Source organism: Haliotis asinina, chromosome 2 (assembly GCF_037392515.1).
Source record: "Haliotis asinina isolate JCU_RB_2024 chromosome 2, JCU_Hal_asi_v2, whole genome shotgun sequence".
NCBI lineage: Eukaryota > Metazoa > Mollusca > Gastropoda > Lepetellida > Haliotidae > Haliotis > Haliotis asinina.
This window is the reverse complement of record NC_090281.1, coordinates 44,733,792-44,749,915: the sequence shown is the minus strand read 5'-3', so window position 1 is coordinate 44,749,915 and position 16,124 is coordinate 44,733,792. Positions and strand designations below refer to the sequence as shown.

The following is a 16,124-nucleotide window of genomic DNA, read 5'->3' as shown; positions in this document are numbered from 1 at the left end:
GAATGGCAAGTCAATAGCTGCACCTTCGCCAACTGAGCCATCCGTGTTCAGAACTGGTTGATTGATTGTCACTTAGGGGCATAGTCAGCAATATTCCCACTTTATTGTGGGTCTGAAAACAATCAACTCTGTGAGAAACATGTTGAAACCACAGGTTGATGCTGAGTACCGTTATGATGGATTGATAAGAGTACCACAGTGTCTGGACGTGATGTCATTTTCCCTCTGATCGTGCTCATGAACGCTGCATCTCCTACCAAGCCCAAAAAACACTGACCAATCAGATACCAACAACAAAATGGATCAACAAACTTTATTATAAGTGTCTTATAGTAGCACTTTACCAGCATCCACAGCCTAGGTCAAACACCAATCCTCTATACACAAACTTAACAAGCTACATGGCCTGAAAGATTACCAACGTCTTGTCAAGTCAGTCATATTCTAGACTACTTTTTGACTGTATTCTAGACTGATTTTAGTCAAGTATATTCCAGAATGCTTTTAGTCATTCATATTCTAGACTAATTTTAGTCAATCATATTCTAAACTGCTTTTAATTAAGTGTTATCTTCACTGCTTTAATCATAGTTCAAAATGCTTTTAGTGAATCATGTTCTTGACTGCTTTTAGTCAATCATATTCATATAAGTCAATTATATGTCAATCTGATGAGCGTCAACCTAAGTCGGCACTGTTACTTGTCTGACTGTCCTAGCCTTCTACTTCATGATCATAATCACTGAAAGCATGGTACCTGGACTACACACCCATAGTCACACACCACCACCTACTCATGTCGTCACTCAACCCCATCCAGTCACCAGTCTCAAAACATTCAGAGGTATTTTTAGCAAAAGAGCACAAATAGGACAACTTCATATTTGATACTGAACTGGTAACTGATTGATTGGTTTTGATGATATATTCCTAGTAGCCTAAGCAAAATATTTCAAGGAACCAATAATATAATGAACCAAAAAGAAAACATTTAACTTACAACAGGACAGAGACATATATCCTTCTCCAGTCAAGATGGGGACAGATATGTTGTCTTCAACTTAGTAATGTCCCATACATGTGGATGAAAGCAACATTCAGAGCAGGTCAGGCAGTTAAGGCTAACTGTGGATTTACGCCTTGCCTAGGTCTAGAAGTTGAACTAGTGACTGGAATATTGTTAAAAAAGAATAACCTCTGACTCAATGTAATGTAATTGTTGATTGTTATAAACATAGCCTTCTTTATGACATGGGAGCAAATACAGCTTTTTGAGAAAAGCAAGGTGGGGGTTGTAGGCTACAATTTCTCAAGTTTCAATAATCACTCCCTCTGAATCCAGAGCCTGTGCTTGCTGTGGGACCCTGTTTACTGTTTGGTCCTATCGTTTTAAGGCTGAAGACCCCAGTTGAACATTTAATGTGGAGCCTCTAATAATGCTCTCCCTTTGAGATGATGCCACTGCCGACCAGACTCACTGGGTTGAAACATATCCTGTGTCTGTCCACAGTTTTACTTGACTAAGACATGCACTGCTTCACAGAAATACCACTGAGTGGTCAGTGTATTCTGGCCTTGACTGGACAAATGCACACTGATAAGGAACTGTTACAGTTTGGTCAAACTAACTTGTCACATAACAGTAAAAAGAAATGGATCATAAATTCTACCCATATTGACACAGGACAGGTCTTTAGGGCTTGCTCTCTCTTGGAGTTACCTCCCTTTCTTCTACCTGGCATATTCAACAGTTACAACGGTCCACACTGCAACAGCCCTGAGTCTGTGAGAACAGAGACCATATAATCTATTATATGGTCTCTGGTGAGAATAACTCTAAAAATCAGCAGCTTTCACAATAAATGTGGTTAACATGCAGACCTTCATCTCAGTGTGACTGGTGGGGGGGGTGGGGGTGGGGGTGTGAATGAAAGTTTACATATATTAAAGTTTGTATTCATTCATTGTATAAACATAATGTTGTTTATCAAGCTAAACCTTTCAAGCATGTCAAAGTTTCTACCTTTCAATCATGTCAAAAACATGAGTAAAATGTATAAATATTATTCATGTCTTGCTGGTCAGAGCTTCATCTATTTATATTACAATTTTGGATATAAGTGCTTGTTTCCTGACAAAAAATCTTATCCTGTAGTGATATTCACAAACGTGCTTGTTTCTTGACAATTATTATCCTGTAGTGACATTCATAACGAGACATAAATACACATGCTTATTTTCTAGCACAAATTCCTATCCTGTCGCAACATTCATACCAAGACTAACACACAAGTGCTTGTTTCTGACAAGAATTCCTATCCTGTAGCATCATTCATACCAAGGCTTACATACAAGTGCTTGTTTCTTGACAAAAATTCCTATCCTGTAGCAACATTCATACCAAGGCTTACATACAAGTGCTTGTTTCTTGACAAGAATTCCTATCCTGTAGCAACATTCATACCAAGGCTTACATACAAGTGCTTGTTTCTTGACAAGAATTCCTATCCTGTAGCAACATTCATACCAAGACTAACATACAAGTGCTTGTTTCTCACAAGAATTCCTATCCTGTAGCAACATTCATACCAAGACGTACATACAAGTGCTTGATTCCTGACAAGAATTCCTATCCTGCAGCAAAATTCATATTTCTGACCCACCATCACATGGCCTACTAACTATTAACAGAATACATATATAATTTAAGGATTATTCCCAAGCAGTACACACTTTATTCTATGGTTATGTATACAATAAAACTACTTGGGGGCAAACAATGTCCTCTTCATGAAAAGTGAGCTGAAGTCATTGAGGCTTGGTTTGGGGGTTAGTCCGAGCATACTGGACAATCTGGCTGCCAGGCTGGCTGGCTTGGATACCTGCAGTTCCTCGTCCGTCATCACCTGGTGGGAAAAAAACAACAATATGCATGCGAAGGTCATATTAACTAATATCAATGGAATCAACCGTTTGAACTGTAGCTCTCCAAAGTAAGGAGACAAGCAGTCTGAACTGTAGCTCACCCGGGTATGAAGTCAACAGTTTCAACCATGTCTCACCTGGATATAGAATGAACAGTTTTAACTGTAGCTCACCTGAGTATGGAGTCAACAGTTTGAACTGTAGCTCACCTGGATATGGAGTCAACAGTTTCAACTGTACCTCATCTGGGTATGGAGTCAACAGTTTGAACTGTAGCTCACCTGGGTATGGAGTCAACAGTTTGAAGTGTAGCTCACGTCAATATAGCGTCAACAGTTTGAACTGTACCCTAGCCTGAATATAGAGTTAACAGTTTGAACTGTACCTCACTTCGGTATGGAGTCAACAGTCTGAACTGTAGCTCACCCGGGTATTTAATAAACAGTTTGAGAAGTAGCTCATAGTATGAGGACAACACTTTGGAAACATGAGGACAAATACATGCAAACATTCCAACATCACTAAAATTAATGTTTCAGTATTTCAAAAATTAATGATTGAGAAATGGCCAAAACAAGATTTAACTTCAAATATGGTTGAAATGTTTAAAGGTCACATGCAACCAAAAAATCAAACATAATTAAAACACATTTATCACTTATTCATGACATATAATATACATTGCTGCTTTCAAAAAAACAAATAAACAAAATCATGAGCGTACAATCGCGATTCAAAAGTGCAGTATTTTGTACTTGGGCTTACTTCCCCCGAAACGAAGCCCTCAGGAGACTGAACCCAGTCGTAGCGAGTGGATCTGCACTCAAGCGTAACGACGGCTTCCGACTGGCTGTTTCATTTGCTCATATGCTGAGGGTTCATTGTGTGTACAGAAAGATGATCTGTTTGATGGGCACTTTAGAAGTATGGCGAGTCACAAGAAAGTAAGATTCTTCATGGATAACAACTTCTTTTTATGTACTTGATGCGTCGTTTCAGTATGAATTCATATACTGTTGTCAAACAAAAAATCATATACACTAAAAGAAGTTGTTATCCATGAAGAATGTATATAGAGATGTTAGGTTTTGAAAATACATGTTCTCTGAATTTGCGCTCGATCCAATAACAAATCATCTCAGTAGAGATGGTGAACTACTGCATGGCTAGAATCTGTCATTCGTCCAAGTACAAAGCAGGACTTGAAACTGACAAGAGTTTGCACCAGTTTCCATCAGATCCAGTCATCCGAAAAACAAAATGAATGTAGTTTCTTTGCAACCCACAGACATAAAAAAATGTCATGTGTATCACACCTGCCTAATTACATAATGTGGCAGCCACGGGACTCGGGTGCATATCATATAGTCTGATAGGTGTTAAGTTCAAATTGCATGTGGTCAGTGATTGAAGCTGTGTTCTGCATGCTGTCTTTAGCAGACAGGCAGGCAGACAGACATATAGGTGTGAATAAACCAGACACTGAGCTTTCTCTGAGACAGAGACTGCTTACCACAATCAACAAGATTTTTTTTACGTAACAAGTAGATTATTTACTTGTTTGTGTACACAACCAAGATTAGACTACTGCTCACGACCTCAGACTCTGGGCATGCGCATGCGTTACGGACGCAGTGCAGCACAGCTGTTGAAACCATATTTTCCCCCCAGCACTCGGGGAAAAATAGTGAAATGTTTGAACTCCGATTTCGCACGCTTTTTTTTCATCGTGTTTTTTTCAACTTTATAGGTTGAATTGGCATTTTTTAATGATTTGTTTCGGTAAGTGCATATCGAAAGGTATCAGAATCTGTAAAGTTGTGTTTTACGTTGCATGTGACCTTTAAATATTTTATAATGAGGGGCTAGCTGGCAGTCACACTGAATTCCTGTTTTGACTCGCGAAGAAAAGTTTCCTAGAAAAGTTCATGCACTCCTTCAATGAACTCTATTCACATGTACATGCAGGCACTCTACATCTGATTTTCTATGCAATGCGTATAAAAGAATCCCACCATGTAATTTTCTCTGACCACTCATCACAACCTATGCATCCATGCGATGCGAATCAATGTAATGAAAATAAATGCTGCACCCTTTTTTTCATCACATCACATTTTAAACCTCAAGGGATTCCATTTGTGACATCCTTATCATGATTATACTGCTACAGTTAGAGGTGTCTCCCAGTGATATAGGCTGCATAGACAATGTTAGCATAATTCTATGGTGCAGCTACTATTGCCACTTCATAACATGACCGAGAACAATAACATTGAAAAACTGTTGATATTTTATTCTTTAGAAAAGTATACATTTGATATGCCAAATATTCACATGTAAACAACTGATGTTGATCAGTCTGAAGGAGTATTTAACTCATTAAGCCCAAGAGCCACTTCACTGCTCAACACCTGGAACCCCGTGCTGATTGTCTGGCTGGCTGTGGCGAGACTAATTAGGGCTATTCACGCCTGATATCCCTGGCAGGTTTCGGAGATTACAGGAAACTGTCTCGTCACACGAGCAAGTCATAAGCAGGAATGAATACATGTCATATATGTAACGTTTTACGTAATTTCATTACACTTTCTCTTGTAGACTTTTGGTGGCATGTGTATTTTCTTAACACATGTTTGTATTCTTTGAATGTAAGACATACTTACACAAATTGTCCCTCTCATATCATTGTGTGAGGTTAAATTGTTCAAAACATCTATGTCAATGGTAGTAAAGAAGAATTTACGCACATGCCTAATAATCTTCTATGAAAGAAGCGTTTTCGCTTATACGTTGCTAGTATATACTGAATATTTTAAGGTAAGTACTAATAAGCTAATGTGTGACTTACATGGAACAGAATCACAGTTTGTCACTTTGGTTCATCTAGATTTAACGAAGAAAATATATGTTATGACACGAACATCCATGTATGCATATTGTGTAATGCTATTCCTTGCACATAAATAAGACAAAAGGTCATGGGATGGGCGTCATCAAAGTTCCCGAATAGGACGTTTTGTATCTCAACTGTTCAACATAGTGGCTGATTTCTTATCTATGACCAATCGTATCATGAGATACCTGTCACAGAGGAAATGACAGGTGATGGTGCGTGGGCTAAATTTCTGAAGAGCATGTTCGGTCACTAGACAGCTTGGATACAGATTGACTATTGGTTTGGTCGTTGACCAATCGCTATGCTGGAGTTCGGTTTTATCAACTCTAGCTATCATGAAAAAGTTTGTGTATCATGAACATAGATAATCGTAAGGATGCCTGAAATGTACATGTAGAGACTAACAGGCACTTTCACGAGTTTATTTTTCTTTAAAGCGCTCAAAGCGCTACAATCCGATTATTTTTACCCCGGATAACCAAATCCAACCATTGAGTAGAGATAGTACTTTTTTGCATACACATTTAGCGCACACATTTTACTTGTACATCAAACATAATGGCTTGCTGAACATTTCAATATAATCGGCACATCTGTTACGAATAAATATCACAATTCAAGTACATGTATTATAGAATTAAAATAAGTTACACAATACTGATTTATTGTGATGTACACACTTGCAGTTGAACCTCCCCAAATATTTATGAAGATGGGCATACTTATATTTGTTTTGAAAGCAAACGAATTTCAGAAGATTGACAATGGACTCTACAAAATGAATGAATGAATGATTTAATTTACAAGAAGGTTTTGTAACCTTGTCACCGTTAATTCAATTAATGTGCAAACATAGTTTCTTAGTATTCACTCCCAATGACGAGTAACAAACACTTACCTCCTGTAACAACATCTCATAATCTCCATTCTCTCAGACATGTGTTCATTTGCCAGTATAAGCCCTCGACATTGCAAGCAATTGTTATCAAAACACATAAATAGTTATTCTGATTAACACAGAAAGTAACCTCTAATCTTTGATCATTACTGCTAAATTGATTGAAATAATAGGTACAATAGGAATTTAAAATTTAAAACCCCCAATACACGGCTCTCGCTGAATGGGAGGTGCTTTTTATCAAACCCAATATGCGGCTCTCGCTGAATAAGAGGTGCTTTTTTATAACCCCCAATACCCGGCTCTCACTGTGAGAAGCTAATTAATTTGCCCCACATATGCGTCTCTCGGCCTTAATGAGTTAAATATAAAGAGTATTTACTACAAGTTTACAATGGTATACTATAACAAAAACACAAAAAGAAAATGCATGTAGTGTGCGCAGAAAAAAGGCAAAGCAATGCATAGCATAGCACATCGCATATAAAATTAGACATACTGTGTGTGCACTAGTGATTGGAATTGGTTGAAACGTCGCAATTGATAATTGGTTCATTACCAACAGTCATTGAAAAAAGATAGTTAGCAACGTTTTTCAGACTTTCTGATTCAGGTTGTTGATGCAGCTACTTCAAAGTGATAACCTACATGTCATGAACATAGACTTCATTGAGTTTTCTACAATTATTCTGTCATGACTTTCCAGTAAGTGAAGTGAGTTTTCTAACAATCAAAAATGTTTTAAGCCTCGACCCTTTCTCAGATATGTTCCATTGTCAAGTGTTTCAAACACTACAAACACTACTCCTAATGTGTTCAGTTATATGAGTACAATTATAAGAAAACGTGATCAATTACTCAGTCGTTTGGTCACTGCAACCTATCTTCGATTATTTCAATTAATCAAACACCACTAGTGAGCACCCTAACCAAAACACCGGCTCCATCCAAGAGGACTGTGACTTAAGTTTCTTAATCGAAAATATTTCTTCACTCATAAACCAAAATACAAGATCATGTAATGGACAACATGAACATCTTAAACTTGACCAAATCTTTAATGTTATCATGGTTATTGTGTCATGTCATTTGAGCAGAATACATGAAATACATATTTCACAGCCAATATCGCTATAGCTACATGGATTACTGACAGTATTTTTAATCAACTCACCCTGTCAACTCTGTGTTTATGGACGAAGCCGTCAGAACCAACAGTAAAAATGGAAAAACCATCGTGCCACCTGTAAAAATGGAAACAACACTTGTGAATTCCACGACCATTAAATTCAGCAGTCCTGTGCTGGGATTCAAACCACAGACCTTCTGATCTGAAGTCGGATGCCTTGTCCACATGACCAAAGAGGTTACCCCTTCTGCAGGCTGACAAGGTTAAGATGTCACTTGTGTGATGACTCCATGCCCGTTACATGAATATGGTCAATGAATAGAAATACAGTTAAAAAAACAGATGAGGTCATGGAGCTCATATACACATGTGGTCCACACAATTTTGGTACCTTGATCTAAACATCACTAGGGCTAACTATGATATAGCTTTAAGAAATCAATAATAATTAACTAAATTGCAATCAATCATCAATAAATATCAGAGGAGTAAATGTACCTGTAAGTAAGACATTCCCAAAAAGTGAAAAAATGAAATTTTACATCCCTGTTGAGTGGTGATATATTTGTTCATGGATTACCAAATCCTCCAATACTACCAAAACAGCTTTTTTAAAAACTTTGTGTATTATGTGAGAAAATCAACTCAATAGTTAAAAAATGATGGCATCTATGACACAATTCCCATATTGATAATCACTGATAATTTTGCCTCTCAACGACATTTCCCCATTACTTATCTTTTCATCCTACCTCTCAAATCACCAAATATTTAGCACAGCTTATGTTTAGAAAGACATTTGGCTTTTATGCAACTTGGAACAACACAAATACACCAGAAGTACACTTAAGACAACAGCGACTCCGACTAGTGACATCTAATGGCAAAGTGGTAAAGAGAGATAACTTATGAATGTTCCCCATTGGCTACATACTTCAGCTATGTAAAGAATAAATTAGACATTCATGGGTAATTACAACAATCTCATTAATTCGATATGTCTTACAATACTTCTGAATGAAGATCTGACAATAGCTACCCAGTAATAGAATGCTGAAGCAGGTAGGCCATGAGATTAATTTCACAGCTAATTCTAAATGAAGCACATGTAGGCTATTGAGCCATATTCACACGAAGCACAAGTCTATGAATCATGATGGATAGGACAGATTTGCCCTCACGGCTTCCTAACTATTTTATTCCTAATTTCAAAAGTCCTAAATTTAATTGATGTAAAGATCTGATGCAGTCTAAGTAAACTTAGTCTCAATATTATTTGTTACATTCCTCCCCTGACTCTAACAGACCCTATTAGGAGGTCACATCAGGTAACATTTATAGCTCTAAACATGATTTCAAATCGAACATGTTTGCCTTCACTGCTCCACTTACTCAGAGTTAGCATCTCGGTTTTTCCGATAATTCCATGGCATGAACTTCCAGATGAGGAGAGTCTTGAGTTGTGGAAGACCGCTGATACGCCATCGGATGCGGACTGTCCCATCCTCAGGGTGATGAGTGATCTTCAGCACACTGAACTGAGCATGTGCATACATGAAGTGGGTCATGATACGGATCTTCGTCACCTGGGTTACATATGCTGTTATTCCCCTAAAGAAATGCACATAAAAGAAAATTTCAATCCACGCAGAGACATGTTATTTGGGAATAACAACTTCATGTAAAAAGTGTGAGGATGTTTTATCTTACATTAAGTGAGTGAGTTTAGTTTTACGCCGCACTCAGCAATATTACAGCTATATGGCGGCGGTCTGTAAATAATCGAGTCTGGGCCAGACAATCTAGTGATCAACAGCATATTTGGAACTGATGACATGTGTCAACCAAGTCACCGAGCCTGACCACCCAATCCCGTTAGTCGCCTCTTACGACATGCATAGTTGCCTTTTATGGCATGAATGGGTTGCTGAAGGCCTATTGTCCCGAGAACCTTTATGGGTCTTATCCCACTTTTAGGTCTTAGAAAGAATTATCAAGCTGGAATCAAACTCAGACCTTCAACCTAATGAACGACCTCCGCAACGCCAAGACTAATCAACTTCACCATTCACATTAACACAGAACTAGTGTTAGGAATTGAAAACCAAATCCACTATCTATTAGCAGACTTGTGGTGAATGATTATCAATTGAAACAAAAATTTATGTATTTTCATGTAATTTTAATTTTTTTTCTAATTGATATTTTTTATAAGTAATATTATCATGCAATGAAATGCACACAAACAAGAAAGACATTTAATGGTTACTTTACTTCATTTGAATGTATCATACTAAAACAGCAAAACTCTGATTAATCCAAAATACATAATTTACAATTGATAATCATTTTTAAACCTTCTTTCAATTGGTTTTCAATGATTTTCAATCATAGGAACACCACTACACAGAAGAGACTATGACACTTACTTTTCTCACAGTCCTTTAAGGCATAAACATACACAAACTGAGCTGTCCTACTTCTTCATCAGCCATGGCATTCAAAGTACAACAAAAAGTAAGGGCATCTGGTTTGATTTAAGATTATCATAAGATTTCCTAGAAAATGCATTTGACTGAGTGATTAGATCATGTAGTTACTATGGTTACTGATGTTACAAAACAATTTAACAAACAAAAATATTTGTGTTTCAGAGGACGTGGTTAGAAAAAATGGAATTTCACCAACAATAGGGATCCCTACAAATTGTTTCACACATGGAATGAAACTTTTCATTGCCATTACAGGTTATTAAGTGAATAAAATACACAGTGTGTGGAATTTATCAGGCAGCCTACTCAAATTCAGATTACTTTCTTGTGTAAACAATGTAAGAACTTCTGTAAATCAAGCAAAGTTCCAACTGATGCAGAAAACCTGTGTATATGATGCAGTGTGAAGTAAAAAATAAGCACAAAAAACAAACACTGTGTCGCTTCTGATGCAATAAAATCACAAATCAAAACCACACAATTCAATGCTATAGGCAATAAATGTAATTAAATTGATTTATGATTTCAAACTAATATGGAAGTACACCAGATAATTCTTTAGAAAATAGACTTGGAGGCATATACTTGAAAGAGTAATTATTGGTAGAAAACTGATTATCTTTGTAAACTGATTGATCCAATAATTTTTATTCTGACTCACCAAATAAATTTGAAGTCAACATGACCCCCAAATGTATTGTCTAGGGGGAACCCTGATAAAGCGTTCTATTTATTTATTATCAGCAAAGTTGATCCTGGCCCTTCATCTATCATCCTCGATATCGCCAGGGCATACATTTCAGTAAGTCTCCACTATACCCTGGATGCACCTATAGATAATTTTATTACCACTCATGGCTGGCTTTTTATCCAATCAGGTGTCTACAAAGTTGAGGGCACCAACCAGAAATGACATTCACTTCTTAAATTACCTAACCAATTAATCTTGGCAAAACAAACCATGCAGTGGTTCTCTGAAAGAAGTAGGAGGTCTACTTGCATATATTTTTTAAAGTTTCCCAAATGTGAGTCACACTGTGAACAATCCTTTGCAGCTATGAATGCTATCTGTTTACACAGGCAAATTCATTTGTATGGCAGCTTAGCTGCTTGGCTACTGTGTGAATGGCTACTGTGAGAATGCGGAGCCAGCAAGGGCAGAGCTCGATTTGTGAGTTCTTAATCTACTTGCACCAGGTGCAGCCTGAGATAAAAACTTATTTGCAACAGCCAAATTCCAGCTGTACTGCTTTCATTGCAGTACAGTGGAAAGTGTCTAAACCAGCACTCATCGGGACTGAAGAAATAATCCAGTTCAGACAATGTACCGGATTGTAGAGCTTATGATAAATGCACAATCGACGGATGGGACAGAGATATTATGCTGGTGTTGATAACTTGCTGGATAGGACAGATGCCGGTTTTGACAGCTTCCACTGTATGTAAATGAAAGAAATATGCTGTTGAATTATTCAATGCTTAATGGAAATGAGCTGACACAATAATGCTGAAAATGTTAGATTTATTGTTTATTTATTTCTTAAAAATTGACTTGAAAGTCAACTTGAAAGGACAAATAACTAGGTTGTACTTTGTAATATTGGGTTAGGAAGAAAGCACTAAATCGATATTAAAATTATCAGGCCGACCTGCAGATGCATCCTGAGTATAGTGGCGATTTATCTGAACCTGTAGCCTGGAGATACTGAGGATATTCATACATGTATCTTCATTATATATTGAAAAATAATCAAACTGAATTTAGCTTTGTCAGACTGGAGGAATCGATGTGCATTTATCGGGATGATTTTGAGAAATTCAGTAGGGTTGGCATCTCTGTAAATGTAACACCAAATATCATCAATATGAGTAACTGACTCTACTTACTGAGTTGAAACATTTTTCCCAAAGTAATTGTTCTCGAATATTATGTCTTTGTGATAAATCCTGTAGTCCTGCTTTGATTTCAAGAAATCTGGCAACTGAAAAAGAGAGGATGATGATTATCCTACACTTGTAAAATAGCAGTAAGCATGGTTCTCAGGTTGCTGTTTAAAGCTATGGGATAACAGTATTGCTTGGTTGGTTTAAGGCCCAATCAGCCACACAATCAGCATAACTTCAGCTAGATGGTGGTTGTCTGTAAATAATAGAGTCTGGAGCAGACAATCCACTGATCAACATTATAAGCATCAGTCTACACAAAGGGGAACCAATGACGTGTAAACCAAGCCAGTGAGTCTACCCACACGATCCCATCTGTGACCTCTTACAAGCATGGGTAAGTGAAGAGCAATTCAAACCACATTCACAGTCAGGTGCGTCAGGTGAAATGGGGTTCAACGTTATCTTTTGGTATAACGCAGCCAGGGTTCAAACCCCAACCTTCTGTTCTCCAGCTGGAGGCTCTAACCCACTACACCATGGAGACAGTTACAATATATAAAGCTACACTTCCAACTATGCTGACAAGTAATATATTGTTTGAAATATGCTAACCCACAAAAATATTCAGCAACTCATTAGCATGACAAACTTTTGGTAAATGTGTCTGGTGTCTCCGCCATGGTATTGCTGGAATATTGCTAATAGCAGTGTAAGACCACACATGCATCCTCACTAGTAAGACAAATCAGTGATTGATATGAGCAACATCCAATCAGGCAGGAGCAAGGCTACCCAGCCCAATCACTCAATCTATATATTACTGGGCTGGAGTCTCCTTAATCCAGACAACGATTGCGGTAGCCTAGTGGACAAAGCACTTACTCATCACACCGAAGACCTGGGTTCGATTTCCTACATGGATACAATGTGTAAAGCCCATTTCTGGTGCCCCCGCCTTGATATTGCTGGAATACTGCTAAAAGCAGATTTAACGACTAAATGTACTGACTAAATAAATATGATCAACAATGTTATTGGTTTGGTTTGGATCATTATTCAATGCTGCATTCAGCAATATTCCAGATAGATGACAGCAGTCAGTAAACACTCAAGTGTGATCAACTGTTTTTTTTATCAGCTGTATATCCAAGTACATAAATCAGAGCATGATCAGAAATCCAAACTGAAGAACATGAAAATCATATATATACAATGTACTTACAGTTCGTTCAAAGAAGTTATGAACAACAAGAAGCTGTTCCTCCGAGGGGCCTTGACCTTGACCTTTGTTTGCCTCTTGACCAGCTCCATTACAAAACACTGTGTGGACATCAGGCATCAACCTACAGCTCATGCTTACTGTGTTCATATGGCTAACTTCGTCCTGAAGAACTGTTACATCATGATTTTCATGACTAATAATGTCCCTTGTCATTTCCTGTGACCTGTTTTGGTGGTTTTCAAATGCAAGAATGTCATCCTCGGAGTATGAAACAGCTTTGACAAAATCATTGATGCACTGATTTTCTGCTTTTTCAACATCATTGCTCATGCCATGACCCTGAAACAGGTTTTGAAGGTCAGTCAAGGTCATAGGCAAGAAACTCTTTTCTGGACTTTTTTCAGGCAAACAAGCCCTTCGTCCTTCGAGTGACCTTGCTCCTTGACCTGAAGGACAAGGAAATGACCTTGACCCACATTGACAACTTTGGCTGAACTTTTCACCATCTTGAAAACCAATGTGATAAACTGATAACAACAAGCTTGACAATGTGTCACTATGAAGTGATCTCGCTTTGTCTTCCGATATCTTTGAACTCACTGTACCGGGCTGAGGTCTTGTCATATACAGGTGTTTATGACACTGTGAGCGACCTTTATGCACAGATGCTTGACATGCTTTCTGAAAGGAACAAAAAGCACTTATCAGTTTAAAACCTAACTCAAATTTGATGTCATGTTCATTCACATTCCTGATCTGCTCACTTGAACAATAAATCAAATGCATGTATTTAAACGTTACTTTTTTTCAAAAACATTTAACCTATGATGAACTGGTGATACAACATTAAATTCTAGATCACTCGATATTATTTAAGTTATAAGATTTTGTCTAACTGCTCTAACACACTGGAGTCTTTGCATGGGATGTGATCTGATTTCAGACATTATGTCTCTAATTACTTCACCAAAACACCATCACATGATTGGCACGAGGAAATTGAACCTTTCAATATTGAAACAACAATCTGCTTCCCTCTTGTTTCAAATGGAATGTTCTGGAGGGCATTCCCATATAAGCAAATTGGGGTCATTTGTCAGGTCATGGCTCATCTAATAATTGTCAAGCAGTGGTCAATTTAACCTTTTCAGTTACACCATAGTATTGCAAGGTCACATGTTTCTGTTCTCTTCTTTTTCCTGATATTAGAGATGTAACTTCACTGGCAGGTTGTGTATCAACAAGCACTATGAAGCTACTGTGTCAGTGATCAAATACTCAGAAGTGATGGATTGTTCATTTGCTGCTGCCTTCAGAAAATGACACTGAGGCAAGAATAATATGACATCATTCTAAAGTGTCATGGCCACACTCAGAACTTCATAATTCATCAATACAGACGTTTGCTTCACGACTTTCACACTAAACATCAAAAACCTATCAACAGGTAGATAGTACAAACTATTCCAATATGTGATTGTATTTCATGACCATGTGTTGCTTTTGAATGAAATTGTGCCAGAATATGTCAAGTGAATATGAGCATGGAAATCCTTCAGTGTTGCAGAAATATGACATATGACAGATAGCAAAATGATAATAAACAATACACATGGAAAACTTAGATTTACACACCCGAACACGTGTGTGAAATACGTGAAGATATAAAGGGGTGAATATGACAACACACTGTCCAAATCAGACTTTAAAAGCACGACTTTCATTATTGTCCGAAATACTTCGACGAGGTTAGCTGACAACGATGTTTTCAAGAACAACACAAAACGTGTGAATAATAAGTTAGAAGTGCTGGACAGTGGACTTGACGTTAACGGTTATGATTGCAAGAGATCTGACATGGTAACCTGTCGACACCTTTACTAACACGTATCAAAATTAACACCACGCGTGAACAGCACTTGTAGAGTTAAAATGTAATGTCATGCTGGATCTGTGTTTAAAATATAATCCAGAGATCGATGTTGAAAGGAAACACGAGAGGTCAGCGCGCTGCAAAGTCAACGGCTGAGATTCCGATAGATTTTGACCGACTCTTACATAAACATGCTCTGTAGAGGGATCGGCTTGTCTTCGTTCGAACACTTTGTCATCAACCTGTGTTGAAAAGGGTAAGGCCCTGATTTTTGCCAGTTTCAACAAATTATGATTTGAAAGTCGAACGTGAAATGCCATTTTCAGGACACACTCTCATGCTCTTCCCCCCCGAAAGCAGACAAACCGGATGTCAAAGTCATCCAGGTTTACATGCGCACTGATGTAGACTGGTCCTATGCTTATAATATGGGATGCGTTGTGCAAGTTTTATGCGCAAAAGAGGCATGGGACCAGTCTAAGTTCTGATTCTATTTCCTTAACAACATACCCTAACAAAGTGAAATTCTGAGGTACTCTCCTGAATTGAAACTACAAAGTTCTCTTTCGCAAATGATTAAAAATATGTCAAAATACTCTTGCGATTTTAAATAACAGAGCACCAAGTGATATTAGTACCCTAACAAAAGGGACCTATCTAAAAGGTCAATGCAATTTAACTGGTAAATATATAATCTTGTGTTATTCGAAAACAACATCCAACCATGTGACAACATAAATACAAAGTAGTATCGCTTGATCACGGTGTGTGGATATAAAAAAGAAGGACTACCAATACA

General features: G+C 37.7%; 1 protein-coding gene across 1 annotated transcript; it reads right to left on the bottom strand.

The window, feature by feature from the left end:
* Positions 1 to 299: 299 nt before the first annotated feature.
* LOC137273782 (uncharacterized) lies at positions 300 to 15,753 on the bottom strand. Its single transcript, XM_067806639.1, has 6 exons — positions 15,511 to 15,753; positions 13,453 to 14,133; positions 12,231 to 12,325; positions 9,244 to 9,462; positions 7,897 to 7,966; positions 300 to 2,906 (listed from the first exon to the last, which is right to left on the bottom strand). The coding sequence occupies exons 1-6, from the start codon at positions 15,643 to 15,645 to the stop codon at positions 2,763 to 2,765; spliced, it is 1,344 nt and encodes a 447-aa protein (XP_067662740.1). The 5' UTR covers positions 15,646 to 15,753; the 3' UTR covers positions 300 to 2,762.
* Between the last annotated feature and the right edge of the window lie 371 nt (positions 15,754 to 16,124).